At 35.6% G+C, this 18,855-nt stretch overlaps 1 protein-coding gene across 7 annotated transcripts in view; it reads left to right on the top strand.

Annotated features, from left to right (window-relative positions):
* FSD1L (fibronectin type III and SPRY domain containing 1 like) overlaps window positions 1-17,978 on the top strand; it is a 72,812-nt gene extending 54,834 nt beyond the window's left edge. For all 7 annotated transcript variants that reach the window (XM_015077223.3, XM_015077222.3, XM_053204845.1 and 4 more), the window contains 3 exons: window positions 22-273; window positions 3,575-3,663; window positions 15,578-17,978. In XM_015077223.3, the coding sequence (XP_014932709.1) occupies window positions 22-273; window positions 3,575-3,663; window positions 15,578-15,700 (464 nt within the window). In that variant the 3' untranslated portion in view covers window positions 15,701-17,978. The remainder of the gene's footprint in view (window positions 1-21; window positions 274-3,574; window positions 3,664-15,577) is intronic.
* Window positions 17,979-18,855: the final 877 nt, after the last annotated feature.

Raw genomic sequence — 18,855 nt, 5'->3', positions numbered from 1 at the left:
TACCTTTCTGATCTTTTGTAGGAGACACTGCTATTGAAAGTGGACAACATTATTGGGAGGTCAAGGCCCAGAAGGATTGTAAATCTTACAGTGTGGGAGTAGCATACAAGACTTTGGGGAAATTTGACCAATTAGGAAAGACAAACACTAGTTGGTGTATCCATGTCAACAACTGGCTGCAAAACACATTTGCAGCAAAGCATAATAATAAAGTCAAAGCCTTGGATGTTACTGTTCCTGAGAGAATAGGTGTATTTTGTGATTTTGATGGGGGTAAGTTTACTGATTTTCTCATAAGTCATTTTGTCATAGTTGCTTACATTTCAGTACTTTTCATTGGTAATCATCTACACAGAATTTTTTAATATTGTGGTAAGGGTGTTTTGACCTACTAGGATTTGATCACAAACATAACTTCAGCTCTGGAATTGACTGGGAGGGTGTGTGATGTTTGCCTGAAGCCTTACAAAAGCACTCATGTATAATATGCTTAATAGGTCTGAAAGAATGATTTTGTTAATTTTAGTGTTAAGCATTAAAATTTTTTCTATCCATTTTTATTCCTTCCTGACCTGATTTTATTATCTGTGAAGAGTGGTGGAGTCAGATTTTTCAAGTTGGAGTGGACTTAGAAATTACCCAAATCTACACAGTATAAAATCCTTACTACAGTTATCTCTGCAGGTAGCTGTCACTCCTGTGCTTGAAGAACTTTTTAATGTGAAGTTTATTGTTGTAGAAGGTAGCTTACTTCATTGTTGGAGAGCATTTGGTAATGCAGAGTTTTTCTTAAATTGACTTGTTTTGTTTCCTGATACCTTATGAGACTGCTATCCTTAAATTTTGTCATCTGAAGAAACAGAATTATGTTCCCTAATTCACATTTACATGATAATCCTTATTTGCTTAAAACCTAACATTGCTTCTTGTGCTGGTTTTCCAGACTATACATTTTCTGTATCACTGGCTGTTCCTCTTACAGTTTAATTTTTCCAAAATTAAAGTATGTGGTTGTACACTATGTCAACATTATTTCTTAAAGATGGGTTCTCAAAGTAGAACATGAAACTGAGGACCATCATAGGACATGTGATTTGGCAGCACGGTTTCTAGTACTATGACTTATTATCATTGTTGGTGTATATTGAGCTTGTAGCCACCCAGTCCACTAGATCTTTTTTCATGGAGTTCTATTAAACTGTCTTTTTTTTTTTTTTTCATATATTAGGCAGTTTAGGGTTGTTTTTGTTGCTTAAACTCAAGAATATTACATTTGTCCTTAAGTTTCTTTTGTTGTTGTTGTTTCAAATTTTTATTTAAATAGTAGTTAACATGTAGTGTACTGTTGGTTTCGGGAGTAGAATTTAGTGATTCCTCACTGACATACAACACCTAGTGCTCATCCCAGCAAGTGCCCTCCTGAATGTCCATCACCCATTTAGCCCGTCTCCCGCCCACCTCCCTCCGTCAACCCTAAATGTGTTCTCTATAGTTAAGAGTCTCTAATGGTTTCATCTTAATTGATTTGACCAAGCTTTTTGAACACTTCTGTTAAAATCATCTAAAAAGTAACTTGATATTTATCTTTTGCAAAATTTGCTTGAACTTTTTGAATTAGGTATTTGATAAGTATCTTCTCACTGTCATCAAAATATTTATAAAAATTTTAAAGATGACCCTATTGAACTAGGGAACAAAAGTAATTCCCTAGGTACTTCTCTTTAAATTGACACTGTAAACAAATAAAACTCTATTTTACCATTTTAAGTAACATGTTTCCAGATAATTTACTGAGCCTTCAACCTAGTTACTCAAAAGGAAAAAGTTAATTTTGGCTTGATTGAATTTTAGTGACAACACGTTAGTCTTGCTGCATTCTTTTTACTTACTCACTTTGACTCAGATAAATAATTTCCTCAGGATACATGTTAAATTTATTGGCGCACATTTTTTTTTTTCTTTTTCAACTCTCAAGGTAGCTTTTGCTTATCTTCCATTTTCTCATGCTTTGTTCAGTTCCTCAAAGATGGTAGTGAGAAGTGTGTTGTTTAGCCTAGAGCATAGGGTAGGAAGGAGTTGTAATGTAAGATGGGATCAGATTCCGAGAGCCTTGAAAAATAATAATAGGCTTCTCTTTTTTGTTATTTGAGGGAAGGGGATTTCTCTGCATTTTAGGAAACTGTAGTCATATGATAATATAGTTTTAGAAATATTGGAGAGTAAGTGGCTAAATGTGGAAGAGATTGCAAACATATTGTTAAGACTCTTCAGGAGTCAGTCTTTAAGCAGTGTGGCAGGGCCATGTTTATCTTGTTAAGTATTGTTTCCTTATTCCTGGCAAGGGCTTTTTACATTGTAAGCCCTTAATAAGTGTTTGTTGAGCAATTATTAGTAACAAGGGCCTGAGCACTGGGGAATCAAGAGGAATGGATTTGATGGTATGAAAGTAGAATTCATAGGACTCAATAACTAAATGTGGATTGGAAAGTGAACAAACAAGAGTTGAAGATGACTGAGATTCCAGCCACTGTGGTCAAGAGGATGGCATGTCATCAGTAGCATGGGGAACATAGTCCTGGGTCAAGATGAGATGCCAGCAGGACAATCATGTGGCATAGCTGGCTAATATTGAGAAAATTTCAGGGCTAGAACTCAGAAAAGATGTAGAGCTGGAGCTAAATACTAGACGCACCATCACAGAGTGGCTACTGAAGATTGCATAGAAGAATTAAATGTTACTGCTGTGTTGTTTACTAACTTTGTGACCATTCATAGGTTGCTTAATGTTTTGAGGTAATATGTATAAAGAGCCCAGTGCTTTGATGGTAGACATAAATGCTAGTTTCTCTTCTCTGTTTGGTGGCAGCTGAGTCATTAAGGAAACATTGTAGAGAGAAAAGAGAGCCTGGGCAAACATCTACATTCAGAATAGGAGAAAAGGAGATAGAAGATATCGTCAGAGTTAGATACAAACCAAGAGAAGTTATGGGACAAGAATTTCAAGAAGTGATAACAGATGTAAGGAGGCCATCAAGTTGTACAGTTAGGTGGTCAGAAAAACAATCATTTTAGTTGCAATGATAACATTGAAAGACAGACCAGGACGGTATTTTAAAAATTAGCAAAACTGAAGCAGTGATAACTATGATTTCAGAGACTAAAATGAGTATTGCTTCAAGTATTTAGAAGACAAGGTTTAATAGAGTAAACCTTAAATGGTGATGGGAGTTGGGTAGAGAGGCTAGGTATAGTAAAAACGAAGAAGAAATAGCCTTGGTTTTTACTGAGTTAAGGAAGCCATTTGTTAAATAATGATAAAATAGTCTATAGTTGAATTAGATTATGGAAGCACTATAGAGATCTTGAAAATCAGGAAAGAAAACTAGATTTGGGCCTTTTCTTAAGCATGTATACTACTGATTTTCAAGTGAGAATTTCTAAGTCCAGTCCTTATAGTTTGTAACCAAAAAGAGTCCCAAATATGTAGTCAGTTATTACTTTACCCATGATTATATGTTAGATTTAATTAAATGTGTATAATAAATTAGCCCCCCCCCCTTTTTTTTTCTTTTAGGTCAACTTTCTTTCTATGATGCAAGCTCAAAACAGTTGTTGTATTCCTTTAAGACAAAATTTACTCAGCCAGTACTACCTGGTTTCATGGTTAGTACCAAATTTATATTTTATTTGGTTTGACAAATTTATTGAGAACAATCTATTCTATATATTTGGGGAAGTCAAATATCTTATTTTTCCTTCATATTCTTTCCTCTTTCCCTAATCTACCTCTTCCAAATCTGTGATTGTGGGTATATTTTTGGTGTGTTTTATTGAAGTAAATATTATTACATGAAAGTATGCAAACCATAAGAATGCAGTTTGATGAATCTTCATATACTGCACACATTTTTGTAATCAGTATCTAGATCAAGAAGTGGAACCTTAATGGGGCGCCTGGGTGGCTCAGTCAATTAAGTGTCCAACTTTGGCTCAGGTCACGATCTCACGGCTTGTGAGTTCGAGCCCCGTGTCGAGCTCTGTGCTGATGGCTCAGAGCCTGGAGCCTGCTTCAGATTCTGTGTCATCTTCTCTCTCGGCCCCTCACACTGCTCATGCTGTCTCTCTCTGTTAAAAAAAAAAATAAACATTTAAAAAAAAGGAAAAGAAGTGGAACATTAACAGAGCCTCCTGTGCCTTCTTGTGCCCATTTCTAGCCTCTACTGGCCTACCTGCAAAGTGGTTACCATCTTGAGTTTTAATACCATAAATTAATTTTGCCTCCTTTTCACCTTTGTATACAATATCTTTTTGGTTTAGCATTATGTTTGTGAGATTTATCCATGTTGTTCTATGTGGTGGTAGTTTACTCATCTCATATAGTTTTACTTTATATTTGTGTGTATAGTTTCCCATTATATGACTATTTCATCATTTATATATCCATTCTAATTTAGTTGGATTCTTGTGTGGTTTCTCCTTGGGGACATTTACAGATGGAATAGTTATGAATATTCTTGTTCATGCCTTTTGGTAAATGTATGTTTCTGTTGGGTATATAACTAAGATTGGAGTTGCTAGATAGTATAATGTGTGTGTAATCAACCCTAGCAGGGTTTTTCAAAGTTGATGGTTATACTAATTTATTGCTAGCAATATATCTTTATCAACACTTGGTAGTATCTTTTTTAAGTTTTAGTTCTTCTAATGGGTAAGATATATTGAATTGTGGTTTTTCATTTGCACTACCTTGATGACTAGTGCTGTCGAACACTTTTTTTAATCTTTATTATTTAGATACACTCTTTTGTGAAATGGTTGCTCAAGTCTTTTGCCTGTATTTCTATTGAGTCCTCTTCCTATGTCTTATTGATCAATTTGGAGTTCTTTAAATAACCTGAGTCTTTTATTTTTTTTTATTATATGAAATTTATTGTCAAATTAGTTTCCATACAACACCCAGTGGTCATCCCAAAAGATGCCCTCTTCAATGCCCATCACCTACCCTCCCCTCCCTCCCACCCCCCATCAACCCTCAGTTTGTTCTCAGTTTTTAAGAGTCTCTTATGCTTTGGCTCTCTCTCCCACTCTAACCTATTTTTTTTCTTTTTTTTTCCTTCCCCTCCCCCATGGATTTCTGTTAGGTTTCTAGCCTGAGTCTTTTGCCAGATATATGTATTGCAAATTTCTTTTCCACTCTGGCCTTCCTTTTCCCTCTCTTGGTATCTTTTCATGAAAAAGGTTGTTAATTTTAATTTTGCTCTATTTATCAATTTAAAAATGTATGGTTAGCACTTTTTTCTTTAAGAAATCTTTTTGCACCTCCAAGGTCATGAAAATATTCTTGTTTTCTTTTAAAAGCTTTTCCTTGTACCTTTAGATACAGACTGCATTTACAATGCAAGTACAATGTAGAATTGCTATGTTTGGTATGAGGTTGGGGTCAACTTAAATGTAAGGAATTCCTAAATTCCTTATGGCTATCTACTTATTCCATGACCATTTATTGAGAAGACCATCTTTTTTTCTGTTGTAGTGGAGTGTCATCTTTGTAAAATATTAGATTAACAGTCTATGTGTGGTAGGCAGAATATATGTGTCTGTACACACATAGATGATACCAGGACTACTCAATTTCAGGTTGATTTATTTTATTTTTTTACTTTTACTTAAATCCCTCTTAACATAACAAACAATAATGGTTTCAGGAGTAGAATTTAATGATCCAACACTTACATGTAACACCCAGTGCTCATCCTAACATGTGCCCTCCTTGATGCCCATCACCCATTTAGTCCATCCCCCCACCCAACACCCCTCCAGCAACCCTCAGTTTGTTCTTTGTAGTTAAGAGTCTCTTATGGTTTACCTCCCACTCTCTTTTTCATCTTATTTTTCTGTCCCTTCCCCTATGTTCATCTGGTTTATTTCTTAATTCCACATATGAGTGATGAAATAATGTATTTGTCTTTCTCTGACTGACTTATTTTGCTTAGCATAATACATTCTAGTTCAATCTATGTTGTTGCAAATGGCAAATTTCATTCTTTTTGATCGTCAAGTAATATATCATTGTATATGTAAATATCACATCTTCTTTTTTTTTTAATATATGAATTTATTGTCAAATTGGTTTCCATACAACACCCACTGCTCATCCCAAAAGATGCCTTCTTCAATGCCCATCACTTACCCTCCCCTCCCTCCCACCCCCCGTCAAACCTCAGTTTGTTCTCAGTTTTTAAGAGTCTCTTATGCTTTGGCTCTCTCCCACTCTAACCTCTTTTTTTTTTTTCCTTCCCCTCCCCCATGGGTTTCTGTTAAGTTTCTCAGGATCCACATAAGAGTGAAAACATATGGTATCTGTCTTTCTCTGTATGGCTTATTTCACTTAGCATCACACTCTCCAATTCCATCCACCTTGCTACAAAGGGCCATATTTCATTCTTATTGCCACATAGTACTCCATTGTGTATATAAACCACATCTTCTTTATCCATTAGTCAGTTGATGGACATTTGGGCTCTTTCCATAATTTGGCTGTTGTCAATAGTGCTGCTATAAACATTGGGGAGCATGTGCCCCTTTGAATCATCATTTTTGTATCCTTTGGGTAAATACCTAGTAGTGCAATTGCTGTGTCATAGGGTGGTTCTATTTTTAATTTTTGAGGAACCTCCATACTGTTTTCCAGAGTGGCTGCCCCAGTTTGCATTCCCACCAGCAGTGCAAAAGTGTTCCACCTTTCTCTGCATCCTCACCAACATTGTGTTGTTTCTTGAATTGCTAATGTTAGCCATTCTGACAGGTGTGAGGTCATATCTCATTGTGGTTTTGATTTGTATTTCCCTCATGATGAGTAATGTTGAGCATTTTTTCATGTGTCGGTTGGCCATCTGGATGTCTTCTTTGGAGAAGTGTCTATTCATGTCTTTGTCCATTTCTTCACTGGGTTATTTGTTTTTTTGGTGTTGAGTTTGAGAAGTTTTTTAGAGATTTTGGATACTAACCCTTTATCTGATATGTCATTTGTATATATCTTTTCTCATTCTGTCAGTTGCCGTTTAGTTTTGCTGATTGTTTCTTTCACTGTGCAGAGGCTTTTTATCTTGATGAGGTCCCAGTAGTTCATTTTTGAACTGAGTCTTTTGCCAGATATATGCATTGCAAATGTCTTTTCCACTCTGGCTTTCCTTTTCCTTCTCTTGGTAGTTCATTTTTGCTTTTGTGTCCCTTGCCTCCGGAGATGTATCAAGTAAGAAGTTGCCGCGGCCAAGGTCAAAAAGGTTGTTGCCGGTTTTCTGCTCTAGGATTTTAACGGTTTCCTGTCTTACGTTTAGGTCTTTCATCCATTTTGAGTTTATTTTTGTGTATGGTGTAAGAAAGTGGTCCAGGTTCATTCTTCTGTACGTTGCTGTCCAGTTTTCCAACACCTTTTGTTGAAGAGACTGTCTTTATTCCATTGGATATTCTTTCCTGCTTTGTCAAAGATTAGTTGGCCATACATTTATGGATCCATTTCTGGGTTCTCTCTTCTGTTCCATTGATCTATGTGTCTGTTTTTGTGCCAGTACCATACTATCTTGATGATTACAGCTTTGGAATATAGCTTGAAATCCAGAATTGTGATGCCTCCCACTTTGGTTTTCTTTTTCAGGATTGCTTTGGCTATTCGGGGTCCTTTCTGGTTCCACACAAATTTTAGGGTTGTTTGTTCTAGCTCTGTGAAGAATGCTGGTGTTATTTTGATAGGGATTGTATTGAATGTGTAATATTGGTGTTTTAACAATATTTGTTCTTCCAGTCCACAAGCATGAAATACTTTTCCATTTCTTTGTGTTTTCTTCAGTTTCTTTTATAAGCTTTCTATAGTTTCTAGTGTACAGATCTTTTACATCTTTGGTTAGGTTTATTCCTAGGTATTTTACGGTTTTCAGTGCATTTGTAAATGGAATCGATTCCTTGATTTCTCCTGCTGCTGCTTCATTATTGGTGTAAAGAAATGTATGGTGATATTATATTCTGCGGCTTTGCTGAATTCATGTATCATTTCTAGCAGTTTTTTGGTGAATCTTTTGGGTTTTCCACATAGAGTATCATGTCAGTGAAGAATGAAAGTTTGACTTTTTCTTTCCCAATTTGGGTGCCTTTTATTTCTCTTTGTTTGATCGCTGAGGCTAGAACTTCCAACACTGTTGAAAAACAGTGGTGACAGTGGACATCCCTGTTGTGTTCCTGACCTTCGGAGGAAGGCTCTCAGTTTTTCCTCATTGAGGATCATGTTAGCTGTGGGTCTTTCATATATATGGCCTTTATGATCTTGAGGTATGTTCCTTCTATCCCTACTTTCTCGAGGGTTTTTATCAAGAAAGGATGCTGTATTTTGTCAAATGCCTTTTCTGTATCTATTGAGGATCATGTGGTTCTTATCCTTTCTTTTATTAATGTGATGTGTCACATTAATTGATTTGCAGATATTGAACCAGCTCTGCATCTCAGGGAGAGGAATGAATCCCACTTGATCGTGGTGCATAATTCTTTTAATGTATTGTTGGATTTGGTTTGCTAGTATCTTCTTCAGAATTTTTGCATCCATGCTCATCAGTGAGATTGGTCGATAGTTCTCTTTTTTAGTGGTGTTTTTGTTTGCATTTGGAATCACAGTAATGCTAGTCTCATAGAATGAGTTTGGAAGTTTTCTTTCCATTTCTATTTTTTGGTACATCTTCAAAGGAATAGGTATTAACTCTTCTTTATTTTTTTTATGTTTATTTATTTTTGAGGAGGGAGGAGAGGGAATGAGGGAAGGAAGGAGGGAGGGAGGAGGTGCAGAGAGAGAGCGAGACACACAATCTAAAACAGACTCCAGGCTCTGAACTGTCAGCACAGAGCCAACACGGGACTCAAACTCACAAACTGCGAGATCATGACCTGAGCTGAAGTGGGACACTTAACTGACTGAGCCACCCAAGCACCCCATCTCTTCTTTAAATGTTTGGTAGAATTCCTCTAGGAAGGCGTCCATCCCTGGACTCTTGTTTATTGGGAGATCTTTGATTACTGATCCAATTTCTTTGCTGGTTGTGGGTCTGTTCAAATTTTCTACTTTTTCCTTTTCAGTTAGTTTCTAGGAATTTGTCCATTTCTTCCAGATTGCCCAATTTGTTTGCATATAATTGGTCGTAATAGTCTCTTATAATTGTTTATATTTCTGTGATGTTGGTTGTGATCTCTCTCATCTGATTTTATTCATTTGGGTCCTTTCCTTTTTCCTTTTTGATCAATCTGGGTAGGGGTTTATCAATTTTGTTAATTCTTTCAAAGAACTAGCAAGCTCCTGGTTTTGTTTATCTATTCTACTGTTGTTGTTTTTTTTTAATTTCAATATCATTGACTTCTGCCCTAATCTTTATTATTTCCCTTCTTCTGCTGATTTTGGGCTTTACTTGCTGTTCTGTTTCCAGCGCATTTAGGTGTAAGGTTAGGTTGTGTATTTTAGACATTTCTTCCCTCTTTAGGAAGGCCTGCATTGCTACATACTTCCTTCTTATGACCACCTTTGCTGCATCCCAGAGGTTTTGGACTGTCATGTTTTCATTTTCATTGGCTTCCATGTACTTTTTAATTTCCTCTTTATTTCTTGATTAGTGCATTCATTCTTTAGTAGAATGTTCTTTAATCTCCAGTTATTTGTGGTCTTTCCACATTTTTTCTTGTGATTGATTTCAAGTTTCATGGCATTGTGGTCTGAAAATATGCATGGTATGATATCAATCTTTTTGTACTTGTTGAGGGCTGATTTGTGACCCAGTGTATGATCTGTTCTGGAGAATGTTCCATGTGCACTCAAGAAGAATGCGTATTCTGCTGCTTTAGGATGAAATGTTCTGAATATATCTGTTAAGTCCATCCGGTCCAGGGTCTCATTCAGAGCCATTGTTTCCATTGTTGAAAGTGGGGTGTTAAAATCTCCTACTATTATGGTATTATTATCAATGCGTTTCTTTGTGCTTGTGATTAATTGATTTATATATTTGGGTGCTTTCAAATTGGAAGCATAAATATTTACAGTTGTTAGATCTTCTTGGTAGATCCCTTAATTATGATAGAACGCCCTTCTTCATCTCTTGTTATAGTCTTTGTTTTAAAATCTAGTTTGTCTGATATAAATACAGCTACTCTGGCTTTCTTTTGACGTCCATTAGCATGATAGATGGTTCTCCATCCCCTTATTTCAATCTGCTGTGTCTTTAGGTCTAAAATGAGTCTCTGGTAGGCAGCATATAGATGGGTCTTGTTTTCTTATCCATTCTAATCCCCTGTGTGTTTTGATTGGAGCATTTAGTCCATTTACATTCAGAGTGACTACCGAAAGACATGAATTTAGTGCCATTGTGTTTCCTATTGAGTTGATGTTTCTGATGATGTTCTCTGGTCCTTTCTAGTCTTTATTGCTTTTGGTCGGTTTTGTTTTGTTTTTTTTCTTCACTCAAAGAGTCCCCCTTAAAATTTCTTGCAAGGCTGGTTTAGTGGTCACAGTTTATATTAGAAAAAGTCATTATTCTCCATACAAAATGCAACTTGGTTTGAATTTATTTTTTTATTAAGCTGATGTTACTGCTTCTTCCAACTCCTTTATCCTTTGGATTTTTCTGTAAGTTTGGGCTACTCTGGGGAGTTCTGCAGTACAATTAAGACATTATTCTGGCTAGACCTTTTCTTAATTTGGGGGTTACTTCTACAATCAAAGGGGTTATTTCCATTGCAGAGTTGGCAGAATGTTTTGTATGTGTGTTCTTCCATCATTACCCTGACTGTAGCTTCTCAAACTGTGAGGAGAAAGTATTCAGGGTATATGTGGGTTTAAAATATAGTACTTTTAACTCTCAAAATTGATAATGATCATTCACTTTGGATACTCCAAAATCTTAAATTTAAAACAATGCTAATAACTAAGACTCTTGGTTTTTCATTAAAAATTAAAAGTAATCAGTGAATGAAGTTATTGTTCATAGAAAAACACTTAAGGATTTAGAAGGGTTGTTGTTGTTGTTATTATTATTATTATTATTATTATTATTATTATTACTTTGCCACAAACCTCTGCTGTATTATGTGTTTTTTGGCTGTTTTTCCAAATAGGTCATTCAGGGACAAATTTGTTTACCATATGAAACTCAAAAGTTATTTTTTTCCTTGTGTCTCAAAGGGTTGGATTTCATGTTTAATTTGAGTTTATCTCAAGTAGATATGTAGTGAGTTTATTGCTTTTCATTCCAAATAATTAAACACTAACTACATTAGTAAGTGTTGTTAAGATGCTTTAGGAAAAGTATTTTCAAACTGGTTGAAATTATTTTTTTCCTTTCATTGAAGGGTTTATTAACTAGGTCAGTGATTATTAAACTTTCTGTGTACAAGATTAGTTTTCTTTTTAAAAAATTTTTTTATGTTTATTTTTGAGAGGGAGAGAGAGAGGGAGGGGGGAGAGAGAGAGAGAGAGAGAGCGCGCGAGAACGTGAGTGGGGGAGGGGCAGAGAAAGAGAGAGAGGGAGGAGGACACAGAATTCGATGCAGGCTCCAGGCTCTGAGCTGTCAGCACAGAGCCCAACGTGGGGCTTGAACTCATGAACAATGAAATCATGATCTGTGCTGCAGTTGGACGCTTAACTGACTGAGCCACCCAGGCACCCCTAGTTTTCTTTTTAAAAGCAGGTTTATTAAGGATAATTCATAGTAGTGTACAGTTCTGTGGGATTTGACAAATGCTTACAGTTGTGTAACATTACCATAATCAAGACATTGAACATTTCTATCACCCTACAAAAGTTCATCTTCCTTTGTAACGGACCTTTCTGATCACACCCAGCCCTGGTAGTCACTAACAAGGTTTTAGTCTCCGTAGTTTTGCTTTTTCCAGAATATTAGAGAAAAGGAATTGTATGGTATGTAGACTTTTGATTCTATAGCATAATGTATTTGAAATTCATCAATGTTGTGTTTATCAGTCATAGTGTCTTTTTTTTTTGCTGACGATTGTCTGTTTTATTGCTGACTGTGTATGTAGCACACGTTATTCATCCACTCACCAGTTGAAGGACTTTGGGGTTCTTTCTAGTTTTTGGCAATTATAAGTAAAGGCACTGTAAATATTTGCAAATAGATTTTTTCGTATTTGTTTTCATTTCTCTTGGGTTAATACCTAGAAGTGAGGGTATTAGATCACACTGAAAGTGTATGTTTAGGGTATCTGTGTGTCCCAGTAGGTTATGCATTTGCTTTCGGCTCAGGTCATGATCTTACAGTTCATAGGTTTGGGCCCTGCACTGGGCTGTGCTGACAGCTCAGAGCCTGGAGCCTGCTTTGAATACTGTGTCTCCCTCTCTGTCTGGGCATCCCCACTGACACTGTTTCTCTCTCAAAAATAAACATTAAAAAAAAATTAAAGAAAAAAAAAGAAAGTGTATGTTTAACTTTATAAGAAGCTACCAAAATGTTTTCCAAAGTGGCTGTGTGACTTTTGTATTCCTTTTAATTTTTTTAAATTTTTATTTAAATTTTAGTTAACATACAGTGCAATATTGGTTTCAGGAGTAGAATTCAGTGATTCATCACTTAAAAACAATGCCCAGTGCTCAACACAATAAGCACTCATCACCCATCTAGCTCATCTCCTACCCATCTCCCTCCATCAACCCTCAGTTGATTCTCTGTCATTGAGTCTTTTGTGGTTTGTTTCCCTCTCTCCTCTTTTTCCCCCCTTCCTATGTGTTCATCTGTTTTGTTTCTTAATTCCACATATGAGTGGAGCACCTGGATGGCTTAGTCAGTTAAGCGCTGACTCTTGATTTCTGCTCAGGTCATGATCTCATTGTCATGGGGTCATGAGATCGAGTCCTGCGTTGGACTCCACACTGAGCATGGAACCTGCTTAAGACTCTGTCTCTCCCTCTTCCTCTGCTCAGCCCCTGCTCCTGCTTTCTGTCTCAAAATAAATAAATAAATAAATAAATAGATAAATAGATAGATAAATAAATAAATAAATTCCACATATGAGAGAAATCATATGATATTTGTCTTTCTCCAACTTATTTCGCTTAGTGTAATACATTCTATCTCCTCCATGTCATTGTAAGTGGCAAGATTTCATTCTTTTTCTTTTTTTAAAAAAGGTTTATTTTGAGAGTGTGAGTGGGGGAGGGGCAGAGAGAGAAGGAGAGAGAGAATTCCAGTCTCTGTGCTAGTGCGGAGCCTGATGTGTGAGATTTCACCTGAGGTGAAATCAAGAGTTAGATGCTTAACTGACTGAGCCACCCAGGCCCAAGATTTCATTCTTTTTGTTTAATATCCCCTGTGTGTGTGTGTGCGTGTGTGTGTGTTACATACACACACACACCACATCTTTACCCATTCATCAGTAGATGGACATTTGGGCTCTTTCCATAGTGTGGCTATTGTTGATAATTCTCCTGTAAACATTGGGGTGCATGTAACCCTTTGAATCTGTATTTTTGTATCCTTTGTGTAAATACTTAGTAGTGCAATTGCTGGATGGTAGGGTAGTTATATTTTTAGTTTTTTGAGGAACTTCCATACCATTCTCCAGAGTGGCTGCACCAGTTTGCATTCCCACCAACAGTGCAAGGGGGGATAGATACCCTTTTCTCTACATCTGCACCAACACCTGTTGTTTCTTGTATTGTGACTTTTGCATTCCTACTAGCAATATATGAGAGTTTACCACATCCTTGACATTAATATTGTCAGATTTTTTTGTTCAGCAGTTTTAATAGGTATGTAATGGTATTTCATTATGGTTTTAACTTGCATTTTCCTAAGGACAAATGATGTTGAGGATCTTTTCATGTGCTTATTTTTCATTTTTATAATGTCTTTGATGCAGTATCTATTATTCATTTTTTATTGGGGTACTTGTTTTCTCATTAATGAGTTTTAAGATTTCTTTATGTATGCTGGATATGGGTCCTTATCAAATAACTCTTCTGCAAATATTTTTTCCTAGTTTGTGGCTTTTCTCATTTTGTAAACATTTTGAGGAGAAGTTTTTCATTTTAATGAAGTCCGTTTATCCATTTTTTTTTCTTTTATGGATCTTGCTTTGCCTACCTCAAGGATACAAAGATAATCTCTTTTGTATTCTTCTTAAAGTTTTATGGTTTTAGGTTTTACATTTAGGTCTGTGATCCATTTTGAGTTATTTTTTATATATTGTACCAGGTATGGTTTGAGATCTGTTTTTTGTATATGAATTCCAAGTGTTCAAAAAAGACTAACCTTTGTCTGTTGATTTGCCCTTGTACCTCTGTGCTAGATATTTTGAGTAAATATGTTTGTAAATCACTTAAATAATTTCAAAAAAAAAGTAATATAGTAGTTTTATAATCACAGAGCTTTTGTATTTGGGGAGTTATCATTACTGAACCTACTAGTTTTAAAAATTTGGAATGTTCGTCATACAGCTATAAATTTCACAGGTCAGTGGATTCTTTGGTATAGTATGTAATCACTCAGTAAATTTTAAACACTTTTGGATATAATTGAAGGTGGGAATACTCCAACATTTTCTAAGTGTCCCTTGTCTCAAGCTATGTCTTCTACAAACCAGGCATCAATGATAATTAAAAGATCCATACTTTCATATTTTAATTCACTTGAGTCTGTTCTAAATAAGTTATTCACTTTATTCAATTAAAGCTGCTCTGTTTACAAGCAAAGCAATTTCATCTTTCATAAACTTACATTTATAATTAATAGAATATGGCAATATGGTATATCTGGATATTATTACCATTTGCATTTTTCTCAGAAGTTCTTTTAAATTTTTTTTTTAATTTTTTTTTTAACGTTTATTTATTTTTGAGACAGAAAGAGACAGAGCATGAATGGGGGAGGGGCAGAGAGAGAGGGAGGCACAGAATCGGAAGCAGGCTCCAGGCTCTGAGCCATCAGCCCAGAGCCCGACGTGGGGCTCGAACTCGCGGACCATGAGATCGTGACCTGAGCTGAAGTCGGACACTTAACCGACTGAGCCACCCAGGCGCCCCACAGAAGTTCTTAAAGAATTAATAAAAGAGTTCTTATTGTTAACAAGTTAGGGAAAAAAATAATGGATTTTACTCTGTTGACACTGGGGTGTTGGATTCCTATAGTCTCAGGCCACACCTCATCACAATGTAAAGCAATAATAGGGGTAAGGAAATTGGCTCTCTGTGCACTTCTCTTGGTTGTGAAGGTTAGCATCAGTAGAAATAGCCAATATTTTTGGCCTATTAACCCTAAAAATTTAATATCTAAATTTTTGCAGCCCTTAGTTCCTTCTCTTGTGTGCAGTTCCAGTGGGTTCTGCTACCACAAAGACTTCCTCTGGCCTCTCTGGTTCTCAAAAACTCTTGAGTTAGCCTTCCTTTTCACTTCTCGGTTCAAATATAAAGGTTATCAGTTTGGAACTTGTTGACATTCACATACGTGGCATTTTGCCTTTCAAATGGAACTTTAAGAATCACCTCAGTTCTAGTTTGATTTGAAATCTGACTAAAGCTTTGGTTTTGTCTTTTTTTAGGTTTGGTGTGGTGGACTTTCTTTGAATACTGGGATGCAGGTTCCAAGTGCTGTGAGAACGCTTCAGAAAAGTGAAAATGGAATGACGGGTTCAGCTAGCAGCCTAAACAATATTACTCAGTAATGCTTACTCAGAATATGTTTCACCCCCTTTGGGTGGCCTTTTCTGTGCAGTTACTAATCACAGAAATTTACAAGTGGTGGAAATCAGGTTTGCTACCTTTTGCTTTAAGGCCTGGGATGTGTTAGCATTAAGCATCTAGTACCAAGTACTCACGGGAACCTACTGTGCAGTAGCATCAAGCAAGCAGATTCTGAGCAAGAAACTGATGTTTCGAAGAGCAAATGGGAAGAAAGGCAGTGTTTAAATAGTTACATAGAAACTCATTTTTGTGTTTCTTGGATTACTTTGGCTCTCCTAAAATGTTTAGTTAGTATGTAGTCCTAGGACCTGAGAGGAAAGCATTTAAATCTTGTCTTCTTTCCCCTGTACTTTCTCTTTATCTCGTCACTACCTATTATTAGGTTCTTACACTGAAGCTTTAAAAAAAAATATAGTCTTTTAAGTTTGTCTAAAAATTGAAATCATTGGTTGGGGATGCTAGAAATGTTTTCTTAATTGTTGTCCTTTCGTAAAGAAGTTGAGTTTTGCTAAATTATCCTCTTTTGTTTACTGACTAGATTGTTTATCATTTTCTCTTTTCCAAATATTGTGACATTTCTCTTATTTGAGTTAAAACTCAAAATAGAGTGGATAGGAAGAGTTTAGCTTAAAATCACCCATACATTAGTTGTCGTCGTTGTTGTTTTTAACCTGCTGCACTAACAGTGGCAAAGGGATATTCTTTATATGTTGCCTTGTTTAATTAGACTTCTTTTCATTCCATCATTTTGGATGATGGATAAGATTTTTTAAAGCTTTCTATTTTCTGATTTTGTTGTCACATTTAGTACTACCTTTAATAGTTGTCTTGGTAAAATTCTCACTTGAATTTGGTAGTAATTGATAATTATACTGATTTTTAATATTTCTAGTAGGAATGAAATTTTATTAAAGTTTAAAAAAAGGTAGAAAAACCTACATCATTTAAGTTTTATCTAAGAAGATAGGTTATAAAGGGAGGTGCCTAAAACTACTGAGGTCATTTATGTCTGCTTTTTAGTAAGGTATGGAATGGTTTAAACAAGTGTTTTGAAAAATGTCTACATATCTCTGACTTATTTACCATGTAAGTTTTTCAAACGTAACTATTCAGAGGTTATTTTTCACATTTGCCTTCCAAAGGGGTATAATTCTTCCAAAAATCATCATAGAATAATCCTTCCCAACCTTAGGGAAAATATGTTAAACCATGAATAAAACCCATGGTTATTGAGCAGAACGTACCTATTTTTTAAAAGTTGGTTAAAATTTTTAATACAAGTTCTTTGAGCCAAACTGAAAGTTGCGATTTCAGTATTTAAGAAGTCCTTGAACGTTTTTGGTGGTCTCTGGAATTTACTTTCTCCTGTTGACCTTTTTTCATTCTTATTTTAAGGGTATTATGCTCTGACAACCTTCTCCCAAGAAGGGACTATTGCTGCTTACATCTGAGCTGCCTTTTACAGAAAAACCTGTGAAATAGGAATAGCTCATTCTCTCCTAAAGTTTACTGTTTACTGATATAGGGTGTTTTGTTTTTTGGTAAAACAGACCTAAATGAGGAATTTTGTTTGAATTAGGTATTATTTTTCCAGAGGGCATTTATATCTGCACCATTGTCTCATGACATATTGGTAGTTTTTAAAGACTATAAGGCAGTTGAGAGAATGAAGTATGTCAATAGATATCCTTTTGATTCTCCAAACAATTATAATATTGGGTTTTGTTCTTCCTAAAGATTTTGAAAAAAAATTTTTGGATATTCTGTTCCCTACAGTGGTGTTATTCCAGGACCTAAGAAACAGGAAGTTACAATTCTCTTTCATAGAGTCAAATCTGAAAGCAGTAATTTAGTGGTGGAGCTGCTTTATGTGAACAATTACACATGTATAGTTTAGCAAAATTGACACAGAAAAAGCCAGAAGTTCTTGTATAAAATTTTTTACTATTACGTCTTATGTAATTGTGTCTTCTCTTTAATTCAGTGCCTTCTTCCTCTAAGTGTGCTCTTACTTCATGCCCCCTGCAGCGTCAACTGATAATTTAAGCCAGAGACCATTATGTTATACTGGTGAGGGCCTTCTATTGCAGGTGTATGGAGCAGAGGATTAATCGGGCTGGAGGAGTGCATATGCTTCTATTCTGGGCTCATGCCATCATTTGAAACCCTTCATTTAAATTTTCTAATGTTCATTTGGAAAATTCATTTGAAGTAATAACAAGTATTACTTCAAAATAAAAATCTGAGGTTTTCCTGTTACTATGTATGCTTCTTAAATGTCTCTATAAAAAACAAAAGTTTTAAGTTTATATGTGTTAAGTTAAACTGGAAAAGTCTGCCACCCTCCTTTTCAAACTAGAAAATAATCAACTGTAGTGCCTATTTAAATAGTATCAAATTAAGGTAACTCTTAACTTGACCATAATATATAACATTCTCATTGTCATTTGAATTAAAAACTATTGAGCCTTTTTGCTCAAATTTAATGCATTGTGGGAAGATGGTATACCCTTTCAGACTTTATTAGTTTGTTTACTCTTTGTTTTGATAGGTCAAACATGATTGCTTTCTGTAAAAGAAATGCATGAGAGGTTGACGGTAATAGATGTATTACAGGTATAAAAATTGTTTTATAAAAATGTGCATTTGATATTGCATTTCTCTTTTAGCAGTTGAATCCCAAACCAGTTTTAGTAAACTGGGTTAAAGAAATGAAGGAATTGCCTTAAGCACTTTAGAAACAAAATTTTTTTTACAATTCATTTTGACTCTTTGGGCTTACTCTGCCACCTATGTGTTTAACTTTTGGTAAATATGTATATATGAAGCATTTAATAACTGAGTGCACATAGAAATTTAATATACAGTGATTCTTTGAATGTCCCGTATAGGTAAACAAATTGAAAGTATTAGAGGCGTGCCTGTCTGTACATGGGTTTTATTGATGGCATCTGTACCGTGTTGACAAACCGTTAACTGCCACTGTACAGCTAGACTTGGCCTACTTTGTTCTGCAAACAGTAACTTTTTCCTGTGTTACCATTTAAAGAAGCATATTGGCTTAGTTTTATTTACTCACTTATTAAATTAAAGTATGAACAGTGTCATGTATAATTGGAATTTTTGGTGACTGATC

Source organism: Acinonyx jubatus, chromosome D4 (genome assembly GCF_027475565.1).
Source record: "Acinonyx jubatus isolate Ajub_Pintada_27869175 chromosome D4, VMU_Ajub_asm_v1.0, whole genome shotgun sequence".
Taxonomy (NCBI): Eukaryota; Metazoa; Chordata; class Mammalia; order Carnivora; family Felidae; genus Acinonyx; species Acinonyx jubatus.
Note: the sequence above shows the minus strand (reverse complement) of the source record. Positions and strands in the feature narration are given on the sequence as shown.